Source organism: Corylus avellana, chromosome 4 (assembly GCF_965113065.1).
Source record: "Corylus avellana chromosome 4, dhCorAvel1.hap1.2, whole genome shotgun sequence".
Classification (NCBI taxonomy): domain Eukaryota; kingdom Viridiplantae; phylum Streptophyta; class Magnoliopsida; order Fagales; family Betulaceae; genus Corylus; species Corylus avellana.
Window position 1 is genome coordinate 8,083,576 of NC_142493.1, and position 23,844 is coordinate 8,107,419.

Sequence of the window (23,844 nt, forward strand, 5' to 3'; positions counted from 1 at the left end):
AATGATCACAAAAACAATGAATCAAAGTAGAAGTTTAAAGAAAATCAATTTGGCACCAAATCCTCACAAAAATCTCATTGTGGCATTTTATCACGCACGTGGTGTGCATTAAAAAAAAAATTGAAATTCAAGTAAAATCAAGCAAAATCTTGCAAAGTTTCCTCAATACATGCTCAAACATGGCAAACAACCATTCCCAAATCATTAAACCAATGAGAGATGCATGTATCACGAAATGCCAACAAATCTGAACCCAGGGTTATAAACTCGAGAACAAAAAAAAAACTCAAACCAAGGAATGAGTGAAAATCACTAACCAAATACGGATTGAATGGAGGAATGAGCTTTTATGAAGAACACCAATGCCTTACACCACATATGTATGGGTGATAGAGACAATAACAACCCAAATCCCAAAATGAGAAAATAAGAGTGATTTTCGGGTTTTTGAAACTCAAATCATTTCATATCCCGCTAACCTTATCTAGACAGAAAGAGGACATGTTCGGACACAACTTCGAGTTGTGCGGTCACCAGTGCCCAAAGAATAATTTACACTCAAAATCTCACCAAAAAAATTCTCCCCACTGATTACAATGCCCTCGACATAATGCACAGATGAGTTGTCACGTACATCAACACATGAATGGTCAAATATGAATGCTATCACACAACAATTTCATACATGCATGTGTAAACAATGATATGATACTTTCAATTCCTCTGATGGACAAAATTTATACACACAGTGCAATCAAGATATGATCAAATGAATCATGAATTAAGTGCATTAGTTAATTTATTCCAAATCATGAGTCATAAGACACATCAATCAAGCAACATATATATGCACATACATTAATATTCCATCAACATCATTTATTTCTCATGTCAAAATAATGATTTATAACTTCGTGTAAGTGTTCAGAACATTCACTCACTCACTAAAACCTTCCTTTCCATTTTCCTGTTTTTCCTTTTTTCCCTTTTTTTTAGTACCTTTTATTTTTTCCTCTAAAACAGAAAACAATGGCAAAAAGGAAATATGCAAGACTTGCTTAGCTTCTAATCACCCATTACCAGACGTGATTGTGAGGATCATATCAAGACTTGCTTAGGTTCTAACTCTGCAATTCCAATATATGTTCCCAAAAATAAGTAGAGACATAATAGCTCATTGTCTGCATTCTCCCGAAATCAGTCTCAATGGTACATTTATTAAGCATCTATTTGATCACCATATTCATATGCGGTACTTTCTTTGATCACCTTGCGGAAATAAATTGGGCTTACAAGAATTTTTCTACAACAGTGAGCTTGGTTTTATTTGGACAAATGCTTGTTTTGCAGTTGACAAAATGCGTATCCATCTACTCTTCTTTTATCTTTCAACGTCAGTTAGGGAAAGGTAACCTGCAAGACATAGAAATATATAAACGTAAATAGTGTCTCTCCCATAGCAGCATGGTATGTCTTGGCATCTTGTCACCAACCAAAGCTATTGATGAGTTGAAACCAATATCACTGAAACCATTAATTTCATATATATTATTCTTATATTCCTAGAAAATAAAAGCCTGAATGTTAAAAGAATATATCGTTATAACACTAAATAGTTAAACGCAAGGACAAATATCTATATCCATCTGTTTAGTCAAGTTGTTGTATCGAAAGTAAAACTATATGCTAGTTAATATCGAAAGTATCCCTGGATAGGCTGGATTGAATTCTTAATACAGTAAGTACATATTATAACCAGAAAACCAGACAAACAAAATTAGTGTTGTAATTGTTAGTTTTTAAGTTCGGTAATTTGAAGTCCAAAAAGTGTAATTTCTTCTCGGTTGAAGCTTCGTTTGCAAGAGCATTCACTGGCTTCTGAACTGTAGCATTTCATAGTAAAACCCGAGAACTCCGTTTGCTAGACCATTCGAATGGATGACGTGCATAGTGAAACCCGAGAGCTTCGTTTGGTGCATGTTCGCAAGTCCATCTGAACGGGTGAAGCTGCGTCCGAACAAAATTCAATTATATCCGAACAAAAGTATGTTGTTGCCGCATTAGGGTTTTCTAATTTTAGTGTGGATTTCTATAAAACCCTAGTAATGTTTGAACGTCACCGTTAACCGTTCGAACGCAGTTGCGGATTTTCCATAATAACGTTTTCTATTTTAGAAAGGAAACCTAATTCTCAATTGCCTATATATAGGGTTCTACAAAGCACGATTTTTCCAAGCAATTAAGGGGAAAAATTCTATACTGTGCTAAGAGGGAATTATCTGTATTCAAAGCTTCAGAACTATTTTCTCTTAAAGTGTTGCTGTGTTTGAGAAGCTATTTTGTTCATCAACGATAAGAAGTCCATTGGAGGATCCGATAAAGGAGAATCATTTCAAGAAGATTGTTGAGCTAGGAGACAAGCGGGAAGTTTGTTGATCTTACAGAGCCTAGGATTTGAAAAGGGTTGTAAGTGTCCTTATGTCTGTAATCTGAATTTTCTTATAGTGATTTTCTGGGTTTTGCTGTCTTAGAGAAGTTTTACTTTTAAAGAGTTTTCTAAAGTATCTGTGTGATTGATTCACTGCTTTCTATTATATTTGGTAAATGTTTGCATGATTCATATTTTTAATTCCACATATTTTGTGATAAACACCTATTTACCCCGTCTAGGTGTATTTGGAGTTTGTTTTATATTTTCAGTAATGTTGCAAACTTACCCCAACTTGAGAGAAGTGCCATCGATGTGTTGGTCTTGGGGATCCGGAGGATCTGCTGAACTGCAAATATTGGTGGTCGACTCAGATGAGTGACCTTGGTCAATTACATTTGTTATAATGTTAAACTGATTCTCCATCTGCTGAAAAGAGACATTTTCAACTGTTGAGAAAGTAGGGAAACAACGAAAAAGAAAGAAATTCCTGACCTAATACCTGTTTTAGTCTCTGGTTATCCTCCATCAGTTGGCCACCCTGCATTTAAAGGGACAGCAACAAACACAACTTACAACCTCAGGCACCTACAACACATCACAAGAGAACAAAACCAACAACATAGAAACCAGCCCAAAGAGTAAAACATTTTTTAGAAATACCCCAGAACATAAAAATGTTTCTGTTAGTGAGTGAAGGGAAAAAGCCATATAGGGAACACACTGAGTATAACTTGCAAAGCAATATCTTGGAAAAGCTCGAAATATTTCTACTTCTTTTAGAAAATAACCACAAATTCCTCTTTTCCCCAAATCAGATAAATGTTAGCTTTGTGACAGTCCTTTCCCAAACCTTGAGCAAGCCACTACACATACAAAGACCTTGGCAAAAAGAAGACAAATGACTTTTTTTTTTTTTTTCTTTAAATTCTTGGATGAAAAAGCGTTAGTTTACTAACCAAACAATAAGTCTACAACACACACTCCAGACTTAACTGGAACTCGGCTGTATAATTGTTAAGTGTGGGGCAATTTGTAGAAGAAGGTTATTTTCTTGTGTTTGAAGATTTATCATGTTATCTGTATACAAAACCAAGCAGCATAAACTAGAGCCCCAAAAGCTAATTTACACAAGATTACCCTTAAGCTTTTGCCTTTGAGAGCGGTAACTCCCCACTTCATCATCTTGCCGGAGGCCAAAACCATTCTCTACCTACCTTTTAAAACACTTTCCAGGATGAATCCACTCCTCTACCCTTTTGAGACCCAAATCTCCCTCCTTATTAGCTACTTTAGCTCTGGCATTCTTACTCTCATTTACCGACCATAGAAAACAATTGAATTTCTATTCAAAAATTTAAGTAACTTTCTTTGTCTGGATGAATGTGCTCAACCAAAGGACAAAAGAATGGAGTTGTAGTCTCCCTGAAAACGCCAACTTTTTTGATAACCAAGAGTTGGTTCATTCTGTCACCTTTTCTATTAATAAAGAGAATTAGAGACTGTTAGCTTCATTGAAATCAAAGGTACCCCCACGTATCATACTGGAAGAACTCCTCCAACCAACAAAATCATTTAGCACAGACTATATAGATTCTGCAGTCTTCAAATTTGCAGCTGAGAATATAATTAAGGAGATCATCAGCGAAGCAAAGATGTGTCAGTTGCAATTTCACACATCTAGGATGAAAAGTAAACATTTTCTTAACCAAGCAGCCTCTTCCAATAATCCTGTCAATACTTCCATGGCTAAAACTAGGAGGGTAAAAGCGGGTGGTTATTAATTGCAATTAACCGCTATCCACATATGTGATTGCGGTTAATAACCACATCCGCACGCCTTAATATATATATATATGAACAAATACACCAAAACAATGCCATTTTGTTGTTTATCCGCTATATGCCATAATTTTAGCTCCAGAACTGCATCCCCCTTTTTTTCTATTAGAAAAACTCCATTTTCCATCGAAAACAGGTCCACTTTGCCATATTCACTTCAGACGCTATCAATAACCATTTTCACCAAGTGAAAAGGCAATGCCCTCCTCCACAGCATTTTCAGGTGGCTAAACAACAATTTTTTTGTTCAACTTCAATAGCTCAAAGAATGCAGAATTCTCAGCTGTCAAATAATAAACTTAATTTTAATAACATTTATTTGAGTATTTTTCAAGAAACAAACATTCGACGATGCCTAAAAATTGTTAATTACGGTTTTAAAGACATATTAGGGTTTTGACCGCATGATTAGGGTTTTACGTGCAAAGATTATGACTTTTAGTGTCTTTGTGTCTATATTAGAGTGTAATTTGCAGTGACGGTATGCAGCAATATACAGGGCATCATGGTCTGTGTATTAATTCAGTGTTTCTCTTCCCTTTTTGTGTTCTCTCTTAGTGTGCGTAGTTTTCAATTTTCAACACCAACTTAGTAGCCATCGACTTCTGATTCGTAAACTACCCTCTCCAATCTTATAGATTTCCCACAATGCTCCTTTGTATTCCATCTCCTTTATCACCTGCATCCTCCGTTTCCAGTTCTACATTCACCCTGGCCTCTCCATTCTCCAGTCAAATCCCCCGCTTCACCTTACTATTATAAGGACCCTCATCATCCCCCTTCATATTACCACACTCCCCACCTCGATCAATACCCCATTTTCCTAGTCCATTCTTCCCAAATTTACCTCATCGCTAACCAAGGATAGATGATGAATTGTTAAAAGATATTTAGTGTTAAATTAAATCATTTTTATTTCATTTTCCACTATATGATATGCTCTAATAAGTTAGTGTTAAGGGTAATAACACCCTCTAATTACCAATTAATTGGAGTTGAGGCATTGTCAGTAACACTCTAACTCTCTAAGTTAATTAAATAAATTGATTAATTTTGGGAGCTTTAGGTAAGTGAGCATGAAGGTGTTTTACATTCTATATTTTTTCAAAATTATAATAATTGCATGAAATGTTGTAAAAATTTTGCAGTTTGAAACATGACCTTCCGCTCAAAGGCACTGATCTCTTCTCGAAATCTTTCATCCTGAAAAATGTAAAAGCTTCTCATGTTAACAGAAATTTCAGTTCTCCATTATAATGCTATCAAACAGAGACAAACCTTTTCATTTGAAACGTGGCTCAAGCCTACTTGGAGAAGTTGCTCTAGTTTCTGTAGTTCTTCTATATTCAATAGTTGGAGCTCGTCTCCCTTCATCTTCCTGTAAGGTGTAATCATTTTAACATTAATTTAATGAGTAATTTGCATGTCATTATAGTAACAACTTGATAAAGCTATGTCGTTAAAATACCTCAGTTCATGAGTCTTCTCCACGATTTCATTGCTCAACAAGATGGAGCTACGGTTGTCAAGCTAAAAGGGGACAAAGAGTTGCCATTCATGAAGATTTTTAGTATATGGTCTGTATGCAAGCAATAGTTGCTAAATTATCTAGGCATTTCTTAGCTTTCATTAGAAAGATTTTTAGTAGTTTGTTCTCAGGGTTGTTCCAGAAAATGCATCTAGCTTTCATATTATGGTACCACTTTCTTTTATATGCAAGTTTCAAAATTTTCATGAAAATTTCAGATAACAGTCTAATAACAATCTTGAATCATGATTCCTTATGACAATGATACAGCTACCTGCAATAACATTTTTGTACCAATTAAGGAAATAAGACTAAAAAACTATGTAAATAATGTAAACCCATAAGTTTAGAGGTATAAATAAACAATTTGAAGAAACTTGTGAGGTTTCTATTGTTAGTCATAATATAAAATCACAAAAGGGCCAACAGCCTATGCTATGGAAGGGATTGTAAGGAAATGAAGGGAGGCCAGTTTTTTGGAAGTATCAAGTGCATATTTGTTATGCAGATGGCCTAATTATCTCCTTGATGCTTAAGAATTGAGACTATAAAGGCTTTTGTGGAAAAGATAGTAGATGGGGCTATGATGCAGTGTGACTTAGTGGGCTGCAGCGAATAACAACAGTAATGAACGGATAGGTACTTCTAGATCTTGAGACTATCAAGAGATGTTAGAAATCTTCTTCATAAAAGCTAGATACTCTCTAGGTTTTGAAGGAAACAAAGAAGAAACTCAACTCTGAGTAATTCTTAATAAACAAACTCAATAATAATCCAAATCTGCTTTTCTGGAGGGTATAAGCATGTATTTATAGCTTCAAGATTCCTAAACCTAATAAAACTATGAATTAGAATTGGAATTGTAATCCTACGATGCCCGTCCGGACAGAACAAGCCTTCCTTCCGATGGTCCTACTTAAATCCAACTACGTAACGGAAAAGGAAAACTAAACTAAGTAAAAGACTAACAAAGAAACATAAACCTAGTAAAAGACTAAAATGTAAAATAGGTGTCCAGACTGCTATCGAACGGCCAGCAAACGGACGCCTTGGGTTTTTGTATGGAGAGTCCTCTGGATGCAGGCCGTTCAGATGGCTTCCTACCCATCCGGACGGTGGTCCCTAAGGTTGTATCAACAACATTCCGATCTACACTACATCAGGCTAGGACCTGGGTTGCAGAGTTTCGTCCTCTGCGATCATATTAGAATTCTTAAATTCTATTTTTGTATTCTATTTAAACATGTTGGTTCTCTTTATTCATGGTCGGGTCATATGTGACACTTCTCATTCTGGATCAGTAGTGGACTAACATGAGCATGAATTTTGTGTTGGGATTACTAAGGATACAAGGAGATAATGATTCCATTTTAGTTGTGGTTGATTAGTTTTCGTAGATGACTCACTATAATTATTCATACTAGAAAACTTATGATGTGGTGAATGTCGCTCAATTGTATTTTCGGAATGTGTGCCAACTTTATGAATTCCATTGTTCATTGTTTCTGATCGGGAGACACTGGGTTTCTTAGCCATTTTTGGAGATGTTTGTGGAGATTGTCCATCACAAAGCTCGATTTTGGTAGTGCCTATCATCTTCAAACCAATTAGCAAACGAAGGGTGTTAACCGTTTGTTGGGAGATTTGCTTAGGTGCTTGGTTGGTGAAGATATCAAGTCATTGGATCAATAATTGTTTCAAGTTGAGTTCATTAACAATCAGTCCACAAAAAGGAACATCAGTTTTTGTCCTTTCTATATTGTCAATGGAATTAACCCTTATGGACTATTAGATTTAGCACCTATTCTTGATTTGAAGCAGGTGAATGCTAAAGTCTCTTATTACTTAGATTCAGGAAGTTCACAAGGTTGTGGCTAAGTACAAAGTAATTTCTGAACAGAAGAGATGTGCTATAGAATTTGAGGAAGGTAATTTTGTTTGGGTTGTCTTGACCCAAAACTCAGAAGATTGGAACGCTGGAGATTATTGAGAAGATCAACTCAAATGCGTACTGGTTGAAACTTCCACGCCATATCAAGACGTTCGACGTGTTCAATGTCAAAAATATTGACCCATACATAGGAGACTCATGTAATAAGCGTTCAAATTCAAGGGAAAATTCTCTCCGACTGAGAGAGGATTATGTAGATTAGATTGGATTGAATTCATGAGGAAAATAGGAGAAAATGTGCATGTTCGAACTGCTAGATGATTTTAGGACAAACTTCCAAGGAGTCTTGCTTGATGGCCACTCGCTGTCAATCCAAAAAGGTTATTCATGTGCTAGTCTTAAATAGTAGCATCCACATAATACTATTACAATCTACCTAGCCAATGTCAGGCTTACTTTTTAGGACGTCACAATTTCCTCCGCTCAAATCCTTAACGTCCTTTTCAAGGCTGAACGTCATGTTGCAATGACTTAACACCACATGGTATTACTAATTGGCTCTGATTCTATTTGTCGGGATGTATGGAAAGCACTAGCTATATTTTGCTATTACTACAAAAAAACTAGTCAAAATTAGAATTCGAACTCCTTGAAATCACTTATAATTCATAGTCACACCTATTAAAGAACTAATGCAGCCTGGCTTGGTGGGTTGTAGCGAAGAACAACAATAAAGCAACGGATTGGTAATTCTAAATCTTGGGTCTATCAATGATCTGAGAATTCTTCTTGAAAAGTTAGACACTCTATAGATTTTTAAGAAAAAAGAGGAATAAACTCAATTATGAGTAATTCTCATTAATAAAAATCAATAATCAACATAAACTCCCTTTTCTCTGGAGGCTATAAGCATATATTTATAGCCCAAAACCTAATAAAATATGACATCAATATCCCCAAAACCCTAAACCTAATGAAATAATGAAATAAAAACTTCCAAAACTCTAACCCTAATAAAATAACAACATAAAGTCGGCTAGAAAATAAAACAAATTGACGGCACCCGTCCAGACGGGACATATGGCCATCTGGACCGCCACGACACTTGAATGACAAAAACATGAAATAATATATGGGATTGGAATACACTCTGATCTACATTAAGAACCAATTTGGAATTTAGCATCTATGTAAAACCTTTACAATCGACACATCCAATGTGGGATTAACTTTTTTAAGTGTCACAATGGTTAAATTATAGAAACTTAGGATTTTTCGTGGTAAATCCATCAACGTTATTGTTAGAAGAGTTATTAGGGTTTGTAACAGTCATTAATAGGGTTTGAGCGATGTTTTGGCCATTGTGATATTTCCCTACATCCACATAATAAGATGTGTGGTAGGCTACGTAACAAGTTGAATAGCCTCCGTCTTTTGTGCCTGAACCGTTCATGCAAACTAAAAAATGGTATCAAAGCCTTTGGGTTTAGATCCTTTTTTCTAATTGTTTCTTTTGTAGTTTTTTGTTTTCTTCGCTTGGTTAAACTTTTAGTACTTGGTGTTAGTGACTGACCCTCTGGTGGCAATGCTGCCCATGTGGGCTTCGTTTCCATAGGGGCAGTGCCCTAATAGAGCTTTAAAAGAGCTATTGGTTGTGAGTAAAAAACAAAGGGGAAACTACCTTTTGCCCCTACGAACTATAGTGCCTTGGCATTTTCTCCACATGAACTGTACTACTTTGCCCCCATGAACTACTATTTTGTGCCCAAAACCCCATTCCATCAGTCAAAGCTCTTAACTCAGACAATCAACCCGTCACTTTACCCTCATGAACTACATTGCATTGTCACTTTGACCATTTGAGTTAACGGCTTTGACTGAAGGAAGGGGGTTTTGGACACAAAATGGTAGTTCATGGGAGCTAAGTAATACAGTTGGTAGTTCATGGGGGGAAAGTGCCAAGGCATTGTAGTTTATGGGGGAAAAAGGTAGTTTCCCCTATAAAAAAAAAAAAAAAAAAAAAAAAAAAAAAAAAAAAAGAATCTATGGATGAGTTTGAAAAGAAAAAAAGTTTGCCATGTGTTTTCATAGTGGTTCTCGTGGTTGTCTATCGTGTGGTGGTTGTCGACGATGTTTGTTGCTTTGTTGGTTAACGGCTGTTGTAGTCTTTGTTGGTGAATTTTTGAGTTTTCGACAGCCTTTTGGGGTATTTTCCGGCTCTACGTGATCGTCTTCAGTGAGTTTCTGGCCATTTTGTAATACTTGATGATAATTTTAAATTTTTTTCGGCAAGATTTGGTTAGTTCTAGTTCCTTGGCTATTCCCTATCTTGGATAAGGATAGCTGGAGTTGTGTTTGGATCTTCTCATTCCAGGGAAAGGATAGATGGGTTTGCTGGTATTTTGATCGGTTTAGGAGGTTCGCATTGTCTCTCATTCTGTTCAGGCCGACTTTCCTTGGTTTTTGTCCCGTCCATTATCTTTCACATTCGGTTCAAGTGGTTCTTTACTATTCATTGTGTTTCTCATCCAGTTTAGTGCATTTTAGGTTCGGTTCAATTGTTTTTCGACAGGTTCAGTGCCTTCCAAGTCAGTTCAATGCCTTACAGGTCCAGTTCAATATGGTTTCAGATCGGTTTGTTAGTTTTTTGTCCAGTTCAGTTTGATTTATAATTGGTTTAGTAGTTTTCTTCCCGTTTCGGAGGGTTTGGAGACCATTTCAGTATCTTTTACATTTGGTTTAGTCATTTTCTTTCTGATTTAGCATTGTTTAAAGCCAGTTAAGTATGTTTTTGTCTGGTTTAGTGCTGTTCTTGACCGGTTCAGTGGTGTTTTGTCCAATTTCATGCATTTAATTGCCGGTCTAGTCTTGTTTTAGCCCGGTTTGTGTTGGTTTGGGCAAGCTTCCATGGATTTTGTTGCTCGGGGGATTAGTTCCCATTGAAGTTGTCGTCATTGTTGGTTGATCACAAGAAACGTGATCGTTGTTGCTTGTCGAGATTCGACCAGTCTAGGTGTTTTATGGTAAGATTCGATAGACCTTGGTGTTTTGCGATGGTTTCCGACCAGTTCTTGGTGTTTTTTGGCCAGATTTTACTAGCCTTGGTGTTTTACGATGAGATCCGACTAGCCTTGGTGTTGTTGCAGTGAGATCCAAGCAACTTTTTGTGCTTTGCGGCAAGATTCGACCGACCTTGGTGTTTTTGTAGTGACATCCAATTGACTCTTGGTGTTTTGCAATGAGATTCGACCAATCATAATGTTTTGTGGTGGGTTTCGACTGGTTCTTGGTGTTTTCTAGTGAGATTCTACCAGCCTTTGTATTTTGCTGTTTGTTCCGACCCCCCGTTGTAGATTTCTGACATTTTTCTTTTGGCGTTGAAGCTTTTAGCGAATTTTCTTATTATTATTATTTTTTATCTATCTTTGTATTATGTGCTCCAAGTTGTTCCAACTTGAGGGGAATGTTAGAAGAGTTATTAGGATTTGTAAGAGTCATTAGGGTTTGAAGGATATTTTGCTCATTGTGATATTTCCCTACATCTATATAATAAGATGTGTAGTAGGCTACATAACAAGTTGAATATCCTCCACCTTTTGTGTCTAAAACGCTCTTGCAAACAATAACAGTTATAAAAAAGTTTTCTAATTTTCATTTTTGGGTTAGAATTATGATGAATTCATCATCTAAGTCACAATCTTCTCCTATCAATAAATAACATAATGGATCTTCGGGTTTCTTTGAGGATGTGATTAGGGGTAGGCAATTTTCATGTTGTCGTTCTGGTCGTTTGTATTGTTTAGGAGGCTGCTAGCATCTTCAAACTATTTATTAATTTATATTAATAAACATAATAAAATGGTGTTGAATAATAAACTTAATTTTAACATCTAGTTGAGTCTTTTCATTTCATATTCTCATATGTTACTAAGTGAGTTGAAGAGGTTGTGTCTTTTAGTTTTTCAAGAGTTATTTTACATAGGAGTTACATGGGAGTTATATGAGATGTAAATGAATGAAGTTAGAAGGGTCATTTGTATCCTATAAATACCCATGTAAGCAAGTTATTTTATTAAGTTGAATAAAGTTGAATATTCCTCGTCCTATTTTGTGTTATCTCTTAATGAGTGTTATTTCCAATTTTCAACAAATGGCCATTCCAACCGACGGTTTCTAGATCCTAGAGAAATGGCCACTTCAACCTTCCCATTTCAATTTCCTCACCTTTCCCAAGGCAATTTTGATAATTAGTGCATTCGCATGAAGGCATTGCTTGGATCGCAAGGTGCTTGGAAAATTGTAGAAAAAGGCTATGATGAGCCTAGTTATGAAGCTTGTCTGAGTCCTAATCAAAGAGAGTCTTTTCAAAGACTTCAAAAGAATGATCAATAAACTCTCACTCTTATTCATCAATGTTTAGATGAGGCTATGTTCGAGAAGGTGGCGAATGCAACCACCTCCAAGCAAGCATGGGAGATTCTTCTAAACTCCTATCAAGTATGTTGGGTTATGTTTTGGCTCATTCGGTTTGCATGTAAAGTTGGTGAAAATGAAGCATCTCAAAGTGTTCAGAAACAGACTCTAGAAGGCCATGTCCGGACCACCAGAAGTCAGGTCCGGACCCAGTTTCAAGAGAATTCCTATTGAAGGACCTGTCCGGACCGCCAGAAGAAGGGTCCGGACACAGAAACCAGCAAGGCTATTCTAAAGGGCAGGTCCGGACCGCCAGAAGCAGGGTCCGGACCTGATTTCCAGGAACTTTTATTTGATGGGGAGGTCCGGACCACCAAAAGCTGGGTCCGGACCCCATTTCCAGAAAGCCTCGATCTTTATGAGATGTCCGGACACAAGTGTTGGAGGTCCGGACATCGCTAGGTTACGCATATGTAACCCTAGCCATGTCCAGACCCCAGATTAGCCTTGTCCGGACATGGCTGCTTTATTTTGTTTTATTCTCTATTTAAACACGATTTTTCTACATTTATATGGACGTATTTTGGAGAGCAAAATCAGAGAGCTTAGAGAGAGATATTGTTCTAGCTTATTTGAGAAGGGATTAAATACGTGAAGCCAATCGGAGTTCCGGTGAAAGGAAATCTTATAGAAAAATTGTGCCAGATGTTCTGGAAAGGGCTACTGCGGTAGAAGTCAAGTGGGTCGCTTGTCGTGTACAAGGAAGAGTAAATTGCAAAGGTTTTGTAATTCTTCTTGTATTCCTTATTCTGCTTATAGTAGATTGATTTCCTGGGTTTGGCTGCCCCAGAGAGGTTTTACATTTAGAGAGTTCTCTAAATGGTTTCCTCTTCGTAACCAAATATCTGTGTTCTTGATTTTCATTACATATCTGTATTTGGTTGATTATTTACTGTTAGGTTAGATCTTATTCTGCATAAAATTTGTGAATCACCTAGACGTTTGAATAGGTGTCATTTGGAGTCGTTTTAGAATTTTCAATTGGTATCAGAGCGGGTTCACTCTGTCAAAGGATTAAATTCCTGAGTGTGATCCTATATACTTTCTAGATGTCCCAAACTCTTGATTGTTTTGAAACTATTATGTCTTCTGATAAACAGTATTATTCTAATTATAATTCTGATAATGAAATTGATCTTCAGGAGACTTTTAATTTGTTGTTTGTGAAATTCTCTGAGCTACAAGTTATTAATTCCAAGAATCTAAAAAAACTCAGAGAGGCTAAACATGATAAAGATGAGCTAATTGGTGAATTGAATGATTCTCTTGATTTGTGTAAAACATTGAAATCTGAAAATCATGATCTTGCTAATAAAGTTGAGTCATTAGAGAATGAATTAAATGAGTCCAAAACTCTATTGGAAAAATTCTCTAATGATAATTTTGACAAAATTTTACATACCCAAAAATCTACTTGTGATAAACCTGTGATTGATTTTGACAAGATTATTGCTCATTCCTCTAACCTTGCTTCTTCTTCCAAGAAAGTTTTTGTTGAAACAGAAAACTTGGAAGAGCCATTGGATAAAGATAAGCTAATTGCTGTTCACTCCTCAAGAAGAAGAGGAAAAGAAGTCTTAAAGAAAAAGAAGAAAACAGCTATTGCGACCTCAAGAGGTAAGAAGGGTAAGAAAGGTAAGTACTCTCGTGTTGAGCACTTTTTACCTAGAGGCAACTCCAACTTTGTTTACCTTGCAAGGAACCAACCTTCTCAAAGGTTCATTCCTACATGCCACCATTGTGGGATTATTAGTCATATTAGACCAAATTGTTCTAAGTTGAAATTCCAAAGACCTTGGAATAAAAAGGCTGCTCCTAAGAAAGAAAAAGGTGGTGTAGAGTCATGTTTGTCTAGATCTAAGTATATGTATATCCCTCCTTATATGAGACAAGCTTCTCCGAAATTTGTCCATACCTGTCATCATTGTGGCAAAGTTGGTCATGTTCGACCTAACTATTTTAAGTTGAGACCTCGTGAGCATAAGAGTGAGAATTCATATTCTAGGAAAGGTTTTGAGGGGCTATGCATAATGATGAAAGGAGTGTTATCTAGGTTAGATGAGTTTGACAAGAGTCACAAATCTGTACCTAGGGTTAAGAAGGTTTGGGTTAGGAAGGTCGATACCATTCACCCATTGAGGGGGAGTGGTAGTGATCTCACCTAAATTTAGGTGAGTAAATAACATGTCTAGGAATTGTTGTTTTGCTTATTTTTGAAAATCCTAGAACATGTTTTTCTTTGCTTTGCATTTTTTTTTTCTTTCGCTTTCTAGTTTATGCATTGCAATTTTTTTGTTACACTTTTTGTGTGAAGAGTGTATACATGTTTGTTTGGAGATTCTTGTTATGAGGCATATTCATAAAGGACTTTTCAAGAAATTCATATGTTATGATCTTTGAAAGGCTTATAGATGAGATGTTGTATGTGGACCACCAAGATTTTTGTCTACTTGCTAATCAAGTGTTCATGAATGTGTTATGTCTTGTGAAGACCTAGAAGTAGTTATTAAACCAAATCATTATTTGTAATAGGACCTATAAGATGTGATGAAAGTTTAATGCTAAAGGACATTCATGTATTGCCTGTTGTAATCTCAACTCATGCATGTTGTTTTTTCTTTATGCATTTGTTTTCATTCATGTGCATTTTTTTTGTGAAAAATTTCAGAAAGACAAAAATATGTTACTTTGACTGTTTTCTTTTCTTTCTTTTGTCTTATGCACCTAGATAGTCCATTAATTTCTTATGTTGCTTTTTATGGATTTAATTCCTTGCGTCTTGGAATGTTCTTAATATGCATGAGATGAAAATTTGTGTCAATGGACTTGTGTTTGTGGTTACCTAAAGCCTAAGCTTATGTGGTACATTTTGCCTATGCTTTATCTCTTGTGCACATTTAAGCTTAAATTGAGGTTCTGTTTCACTTTATTTGTGAGGTCTGTTAGGTAACCATATGAGGTTTTTGACTAGTCATATTTTTCAAATTGACCATATGCTAGTTGAACCTAGGGCTTAAAAATTCCTGCTTTCTCTTTTGTGATAAGCACCAAAAGTTTAAGAACACTTTCTCAAAGGGAAAAATAAACAAGATAGTGAAACAAATAAAATCAAAAGATCATATTCCAGAAGGAATTTATTTCACTGTGTCAAACTTGTGCAAAATGTATTACAAAGAGAAATGTATAGGATGAGAGTGGCTAGGCCCTAGTATGATAAGGTTTGACTTTTGATTTGATATACTTGTCAAAACCTCATGGTGGTGAAACTTTCTCCTCATTTTGTAAGTTGAAATTTTTTCTCTTTGGATGGCTTGCCCACACACCACACAAGCATGGGTTGAATGGAACATTTTCTTGGCTTGGGTTAATCAATATAAGTTTCTAGCCATTTCTAGTCTCATGTATGTTTTGCATATTTGGAGCATGTTTGAGATATTCATTGTGTAATACATGAGTCATTGATGTGTTATCATTTGTGTTCATTTGACTTTTGAGGGGGAGAAACATGTTTTGCATTTTTTAGCTTCTTGTTGATTATTGAGTCATATGTTGAGGGGGGGGGGGGGGGGTTTTGGTGATGTGTGTTCATGATCTTGCATTCTATATCATTTTTTTATCATGAGTTTTATTTCTGTATTTCTGTTCCACATATGCCTTGATGTATTTTGTGAAGTGTTTCAGGAAATATGAAAACCTTTTGTCATTCTGTGACAAAAAGGGGGAGTAAATATGGGGAGATGATGAGATTGGCTCGGCATTTTGGTTTTGTCACTGAATTGCCAAAGGGGGAGTTTGTTAGTTCTTGTATTGGCTTAATTCAGTTTCAAAATGCAGAAGCTACTGTTCATAGGCTCAAACACTGATATAAAATACTCATAATCCAATTTCCACCGTTCATAATGTAGATTCATGTGTCATGAACGTTCCTGCAAAATTTTAGCTCAATCGGACCACAAACGCACATCGATCGGAGCTGTTGATCAAGACTGGACAACATTTCCAGAATGTCTATCCGGACCGCCAGAAGCTGGGTCCGGACCCGATTTCCAGCAAGCCATTTTATATGGCCTGTCCGGACACAAGACTTGGATGTTCGGACATCACTAGGTTATGCATATGTAACCCTAGCCATGTCCGGACCCCAGATTAGCCCTATCCGGACATGGCTGCCGATTTGTTAGTTTATTTTCTATTTAAACAATCTGTTTTGCCTATTATACGTACGTATTTTGAGAGCAAAAACAGAGAGCTTAGAGAGAGATATTGTTCTAGTTTATGTGAGTAAAGATTAAATACGTGAAGCCAATCGGAGTTCCGGTGAAAGGAAATCTTATAGAAGAATTGTGCCAGATGTTCTGGAAAGGGCTACTGCGGTAGAAGTCAAGTGGGTCGCTTGTCGTGTACAAGGAAGAGTAGATTGCAAAGGTTTTGTAATTCTTCTTGTATTCCTTATTCTTCTTATAGTGGATTGATTTCCTGGGTTTGGCTGCCCCGGAGAGGTTTTACATTTAGAGAGTTCTCTAAATGGTTTTCTCTTCGTAACCAAATATCTGTGTTCTTGTTTTTCATTACATATCTGAATTTGGTTGATTATTAATTGTTAGGTTAGATCTTATTCCGCTTAATATTTGTGAATCACCTAGACATTTGAATAGGTGTCGTTTGGAGTCGTTTTAGAATTTTCAAAGTAGTTGATAAAGTGAAGAAAGTTTGCCTTCAAACATTAAGAGGCGAATTTGAAGTTTTGGGAATGAAAGAATCTGAGTCAATTACGGATTATTTTTCAAGGGTGTTGGCCATAGTAAATCAAATGAAGAGATATGGAGAAAAATTGAAAGATGTTCGAGTCATTGAGAAAATCCTCCATTCCTTGCAACAAAAATTTGACTATACCGTTGTAGCTATTGAAGAGTCAAAAGATTTAGAAACCATGAGTATTGATCAACTTATGGGATCTCTTCAAGCCAATGAAGAAAGGCTCAACAAGAAGAAGAAATAGCCATTGGATCAAGTTCTAGCTACAAAACTCTTTTTCAAAGAGAAGGAAAAAGAGCAAGAAAGGATGTCTTCTATTAATCAACCAGATAACTTTGCGAAGGATGTCTTGTCGCCAAACAATTTCGGAAAAGCTTTCCAAAAGAATCTACTACAAGAGCAAATGAGCCGCTTTAACTTGTTCATGCGGATGTTTGTGGTCCAATTAAGCCATCTTCATTTGGTAAAAATCGTTACTTCCTTCTTTTCATTGATGATTTTAGTCGAAAGACTTGGGTCTATTTTTTAAAGGAAAAATCTCAAGTGTTTAAAGTTTTCGAAAAATTCAAAGCCTTTGTGGAAAGACAAAGTGGCTATTGTATTAAATCTTTGAGATCCGATAGAGGAGGCGAATTCACATCTAATGAATTTAAAGAATTTTGTGAAGAAAATGGAATTCATCGCCCTTTAACGGTTCTAAGATCGCCACAACAAAATGGTGTTGTTGAAAGAAAGAATAGGGCAATTCTCAATATGGCTCGAAGCATGTTGAAGACAAAAAGAATGCCTAAAGAGTTTTGGGCGGAAGCTGTTAATTGTGTCGTATATCTATCAAATCGTTGTCCTACAAGAAGCCTATGGAACAAAACACCACAAGAAGCATGGAGCGGAAAAAAGCCAAGTGTTTCTCATTTGCGAGTTTTTGGAAGCATTGGCTAGACACACGTACCGGATCAAAAGAGGTCCAAGTTCGATGATAAAAGCAAAAGATAAATCTTCATTGGCTATGACTCAAGTTCTAAAGGCTACAAGCTTTACAATCCAAATTCCGGCAAAGTTGAAATTAGTAGAGATGTAGAGTTTGATGAAAAAGGATTTTGGGATTGGAGCAGTCAAGAGGAAGAAAAATATGAATTCTTCCCATTTCTTGAAGAAGAAGAGTCAAGAAACGAAGAGCCCACTACACCTTCTCCATCTCCAACAAATTCTAGTACACCGTTGTCATCATCTTCAAGAGGGAGTTCAAGTGAAATGCCACCACATATGAGAAGTCTTCAAGAACTCTACGAGGTAGCCGAGAATTTAAATGATGATCTAACTCTCTTTTGTCATTTTGCGGATTGTGAGCCAATGGGTTTTGAAGAAGCGGTAAAAGATGAAAAATTGAGAAATGTCATGGTTGAGGAAATCAAAGTAATTGAAAAGATCAACACATGGGAGTTGGCGACTATTCCAAAAGAACAAAAACCCATTGGACAGAAATGGGTGGTCAAGGCAAAGAAGAATGAAGAAGAAGAAAGAGTGGATCCAACATTCTTCAAGAGTTTAGTTGGAAGTTTGAGATATTTGACATGCACAAGACCGGATATTCTCTATGGAGTTGGGCTTATTAGTCACTATATGGAGTCACCTACCTCATTTCAAGGTGAGGGGCGTGTTGAATAATAAACTTAATTTTAACATTGAGTTGAGTCATTTCATTTCATATTCTCATATGTTATTAAGTGTCTTTTCATTTCATATTCTCATATGTTACTAAGTGAATTAAAGAGGTTGTGTCTTTTAGTCTTTCAAGAATTATTTTACATAGGAGTTAAATGAGAGTTATATGAGATGTTAATGAATTAAGTTATTGTGAAAAGGTTAGAAGGGTCATTTGTATCCTATAAAAACCCATGTAAGTAAGTTATTTTATTAAGTTGAATAAAGTTGAATATTCCTCTTCCTATTTTGTGTTATCTCTTAGTGAGTGCTATTTCCAATTTTCAACAAATGGCCATTCCATCCTAGCTATAACATCAAACGCTACATTATTCACCTGCTAAAAAGTATATCTAACCTGCAGCTCCAAAGATGGTTCATCCAATTTGTTGAGTTTATTTGATTCCAGATTTTGTCTTTCAATTACCTGCGGCACACTTCAAACAACAATCGAATAGTGATTCAGTTCCTTCTTCCTTTGTTTTCCTTAAAAGAGGATATATTGTTCTAGGTGGAAAGATGCCAAAAGAAGACATCAATCTTGCCAAGAATAAAATGAAAGTATAGAAGTAGTTCTAAAATATACTACACTTTCTTAATTTTTTTAGATACTTAATGTTTTTCACATGAGAGATATTTATCTTCTACATTTTTAGAAAGATTAAAGAGAAGAAACTTCGGGCTGGTGACTGAAGATGTATATCTTATATTGACATATTTGCTGTTGTCTCCTAGCCAACTATGTATTCAACTAAAATGTGAAGTTATACCGATTGATACAGAAGATACATTGACTTCTAACTTGATTATTTCATAAACTTACAATTAGTAAACATCACATGACTTTGACTTTAGAGTTGGTGCTAATTACTGAAAAATGTTAATTAAAAGCTACAAAGCAACGTGGTACAATAGTTTTCCATGATAGTTCATGAAACCCTTCAAATTTATCAATATCGACATCCCCACTTATCTGCTTCTTGATCTATGATTAATGTTGCTAAATTGATAGTATACCTTTGAAAAGCTTAAAATCATGCTTAACAAATACAATCAAAGATAAGTTTATAGAAGTTCCATTAACACAATTAGAATAAAAAACATGCACGGACAAGACACTTGCAAGTATGTGGCATTGACAGCAAAAAGTCACAATAAAGTATTAATTTGTATATTCCTAAACATTAGCAAGGCTACAACAAACTTTTCTTTTTTCTATTCCTCAATGTACGTGTGACCATTTGAGCAGAGAAGAAGAAACTTAAAGGGAAAATAAAAGTAGATCCAATGGGCTATAACACTTGTCATCTCATGACTTGTTCTAGGTTACCATTAATAACAATTTATTCTACTAAAAAATTTTAATTGCACTATAATATTCATTTTGGTAAATCAAAGCTCCTGCATTTGACCCGTTCGTGAAATATCTATAGTGAAATTAAAGTCATCTAAAATTTAGTCACTTAATTTCACGATTTCTTAATCCTCTCGATTTAATCTTTTGACTATTCTTGTATTCTTGAAATCATATTTCAATGAGTACATTTTATTTTAGTAATTGCTTACTAAAATACTCAAGCTTGAGATTTAAAATAATGGGGAAAATCCACATACTCCCTTCAACTTATTACCCAATTGACAATTTCCTCCCTCAAACTTTTAATTCTAACATTGTCTCCCCAAACTACAAAAAATTGCCAATATCCCCCCTAATGACAAAAATACTATTAATATATATATATATATATATTTTTTTTTTTAAAAAAAGAAATCTCAAACTACAAATTAAAAAAAAAATGAAAACAAGAGAGTGGAATTAAAAAGAAAAAAAAAAAGCATTTTTGTAAAAGAAAATAAATTTTTCTTCCTTCTTTTTGTTTTGTTTTTTTTCCTCCAATTTATAAGGTGTTTTTTTTTGTCTTATTCACGAAAATTTATGGTCATTTTTGTCTTTTTACTATCCTTGTAAGGGACATTGTCAATTTTTTGGTAGTTTGGGGGGGGGGGGGGGGGGGTGACTATGTTAGGAAATTAATCCTACCCAAGATCCGTGAGATGCGAAAAATAAGAAGTACGCAGAATAATAAAGATAAGGCAATCAAATCACACATGACACCAAGATTTAAGTCATTCGGCTTAACAAGCCTACATCTATTGGCGGAGACAACCCGGAGAAAATTCAGTATCAAAAGATGAGTACAAGAGAATAACAGGGCGAGAAAATCACTCAAACCCAAAGCCTCAAATACACCACATTCTCACTTTGCTCAAAGGAGAATAATAAAAAAAGGGAAAAACTCTCTCTTTGATGCTCTCACTTTTTCTCTCTATTGTTGCCACACCAAAACACAAAGCAAATATTACGTTTTCTCTATGAACAAACCCTTTTATAGGACATAAAAGTCTGCTAAATCAAGGCTCCAACTCCAATTCGTAGAAGGACTTCAAGTCCAATTCATGCTATGAAAGGAAAACTAATTCAAAGAGCAATTGGGAATAAAAAACATGAGCCAAAAGAATCCTCCTTTAATGATGTGGATCCCACTCCAAGACTTGTAAAATCAAGCCACACGTTAACAATCACCCACTTGACTTGAATCCACCAAGTGGTAAAGTAGTGAATCTCCTTTGGATGTCTCCTCCACCTGTCCTCAAGCTTGAAAACCAGCTTCAGTTTCTCAATAGCGACTCCTTTTGTCAACATGTCTGCCAGAGTCTCAGTTCCACGAATCTTCTCAAGTAACAATTATCCACTTGCAAAAAGAGATCGAATGAAGTGATACCTTAAATGTATATGCTTTGTTCTTGAATGATACGCCGGGCTCTTTGCAAGAGAAATGGCACTTTGACTATCATTGTGTAGAACGCCGTTCTCATTCTTCTTTCCCAACTCATCCAAAAAACACTATAGCCAAACCATCTCATTTCCAGCTTTTGTCACGGCCACATACTCTGCCTCTATAGTGGAAAAGGCTACAATTTTCTGAAACCTTGAGGTCCAACACAATCTCAGTATCTCCAAGAGTATATACAAACCCAGTAGTACTTTTCCTGCTATCAGCATCACCCGCTAGATCAGCATCCACGTAGCCCTGCAGCTTCAAAGCTACACCTATGAAGCAAAGGGACATATATGAAGTTCCTCTCAGATATCGCAAAATCCACTTGACTCTCCTAATGCTGCTTCCCTAGATTACTCATGTACCTACTCACAACTCCCGCTGCATGTGCAATATCCAGTCTAGTACAGATCATTGCATACATCAAACTTCCGATAGCTAAGTCGTAAGGCACCTTGCTCATGTATGCTTTCTCTTGATCCGTCTTTGATGATTGATCCTTGGTCAATCTAAAGTGACTCCCTAAGGGTGTACTCACTGACTTAGCTCCATCCATACTAAATCTGCTAAGAATCTTCTTCACATACTCTATCTGTGAAATCTTCAGTGAACTATTGGCCATGTCCCTTGATTCTCATCCCAAGGATTTGTTTAGTAGCACCAGAATCCTTCATTGCAAACTGCTTTGATAGCTGGTTCTTCAACTTGTTGATGTCTTCCATACTAGCCCCTGCAATGAGCATAACATCTACGTATAAGAGTAGAATAATGTAAAAGGACTAATTGATGCTCCCAATTAGGAGAATTGGAAGCATCAATTAGTCTCTCTTTGATGCTCCCCAAAGGACTCTCTTACACTGTAAGGGAAAAACTCTCTCTTTGATGCTCCCAATTAAAAACTCTCTCTGATGCTCCCAATTCTCACGGGTTTTGGGTAATAGGATTAATTTCCTAATAACTGGTATCAGAGCCAAGTTTAGTTTCCTGGGATGGGTGTCTAGAACACATATGGTTTGGAGTTGTGCCATCTCCCGGAACTTTTGTACGTGTGATGCTTTTGGAAATGTGTTGTTACCATGCACAACAATGATGAATAATATGGAATCGAAATGAGAGAGATCAAGAAAGTGTCAAGACACAGATTTATGTGGTTCGGCAATATGCCTACGTCCACAGGAGAGAGTGTGGCTATATTTTACTATTCAATGATTTAGTGTTACAACATAACATATTTATAGGAAAACCCTAATTATAAGTGTTTTGGAAAACTCCAAAATACCCTCAATAACTTATTTGTCCACAGGCCCACATAAACTAATTACACCAAATAGGCCAGTAGTATAATATGAGCCACTTGTTCCAACAATCTCCACATTGGCGAGTATTCACCTCTTTGAAGATAATCAAGTATTGGGCCTCCACCTAGAACTAATAGGTTTGGGGATGCCGCCTTCTCTCCTCTCCTTTCTAGCACCTAGAGACATTTGTCAAGTCCAAGTAATGCTTGAACTTGTCTGCGGTAAAAGGCTTCGTCAACATGTCTGCTGCATTCTCAGAAGTGTGAATCTTTTCAAGTAACAATTCACCTGTAGCAACCAATTCTCTAATCTTGTGAAACCTCACATCAATGTGCTTGGTTCTTGCATGATACACCTGGTTCTTTGCCAAGTAAATGGCACTCTGACTGTCACAATACAACAGATTTCCACCTTGTTGAATACCTAGCTCCCTGACCAACCCTATAAGCCACAAAGCTTCCTTTGCAGCGTCAGCTGTTGCCATGTACTCTGCCTCAGTCATGGATATCGCAACCGTGGACTGGATCATAGACCTCCAACATATGGGTCCTCCTACAAGAGTGAACACATAACCTGTCATCGACCTCTTGTCATCCAAATCTCCTGCATAATATGCATCTACATATCCGACGACTGACAAATCACTTTTCCGTCTGACAAAAGTGATGCCATACTCTGTAGTACCTTTCAAGTATCTAAAAATCCATTTGACTACATTCCAGTGCTGTCTCCCTAGATTCGCCATGTACTTGCTCACCATACTGACTGCATTGGCCAAATCTGGCCTAGTACATACCATAGCATACATCAGACACCCCACTGCACTAGCATTTGGGACCTTAGACATGTCTTCAGTTTCTTCAACTGTCTTTGGACACTGTGAGGTAGACAAACGGAAATGATTCACCAAATGTGTACTCACCGGTTTCGTATTCTCCATGCTAAACCTCTCCAACATCACCATCACATAGCCGGCCTGAATAGCCACAATCTCTTGGCATCCCTGTCCCTGCAAATCTCCATTCCAAGAATCTTCTTGGCTGCACCCAAATCCTTTATCTAAAATTCTCTACTCAACAAAACTTTCA

General features: G+C 36.4%; 1 protein-coding gene across 3 annotated transcripts in view; it reads right to left on the bottom strand.

Annotated features, from left to right (window-relative positions):
• Window positions 1-1,139: 1,139 nt before the first annotated feature.
• Window positions 1,140-23,844, bottom strand: part of LOC132177027 (MADS-box protein SVP-like) — a 45,316-nt gene continuing 22,611 nt past the window's right edge. The window contains exons 3-9 of one of the 3 annotated variants that reach the window (XM_059589228.2): window positions 18,977-19,055; window positions 5,739-5,800; window positions 5,549-5,648; window positions 5,432-5,473; window positions 2,931-2,969; window positions 2,718-2,811; window positions 1,140-1,413 (exon numbers count right to left, since the gene is read on the bottom strand). In XM_059589228.2, the coding sequence (XP_059445211.2) occupies window positions 1,382-1,413; window positions 2,718-2,811; window positions 2,931-2,969; window positions 5,432-5,473; window positions 5,549-5,648; window positions 5,739-5,800; window positions 18,977-19,055 (448 nt within the window). In that variant the 3' untranslated portion in view covers window positions 1,140-1,381. Of the gene's footprint in view, window positions 1,414-2,717; window positions 2,858-2,930; window positions 2,970-5,431; window positions 5,474-5,548; window positions 5,649-5,738; window positions 5,801-18,976; window positions 19,056-23,844 lie in introns of all 3 variants that reach the window. The other 2 variants (XM_088515342.1, XM_059589227.2) reach the window with 2 other exon arrangements.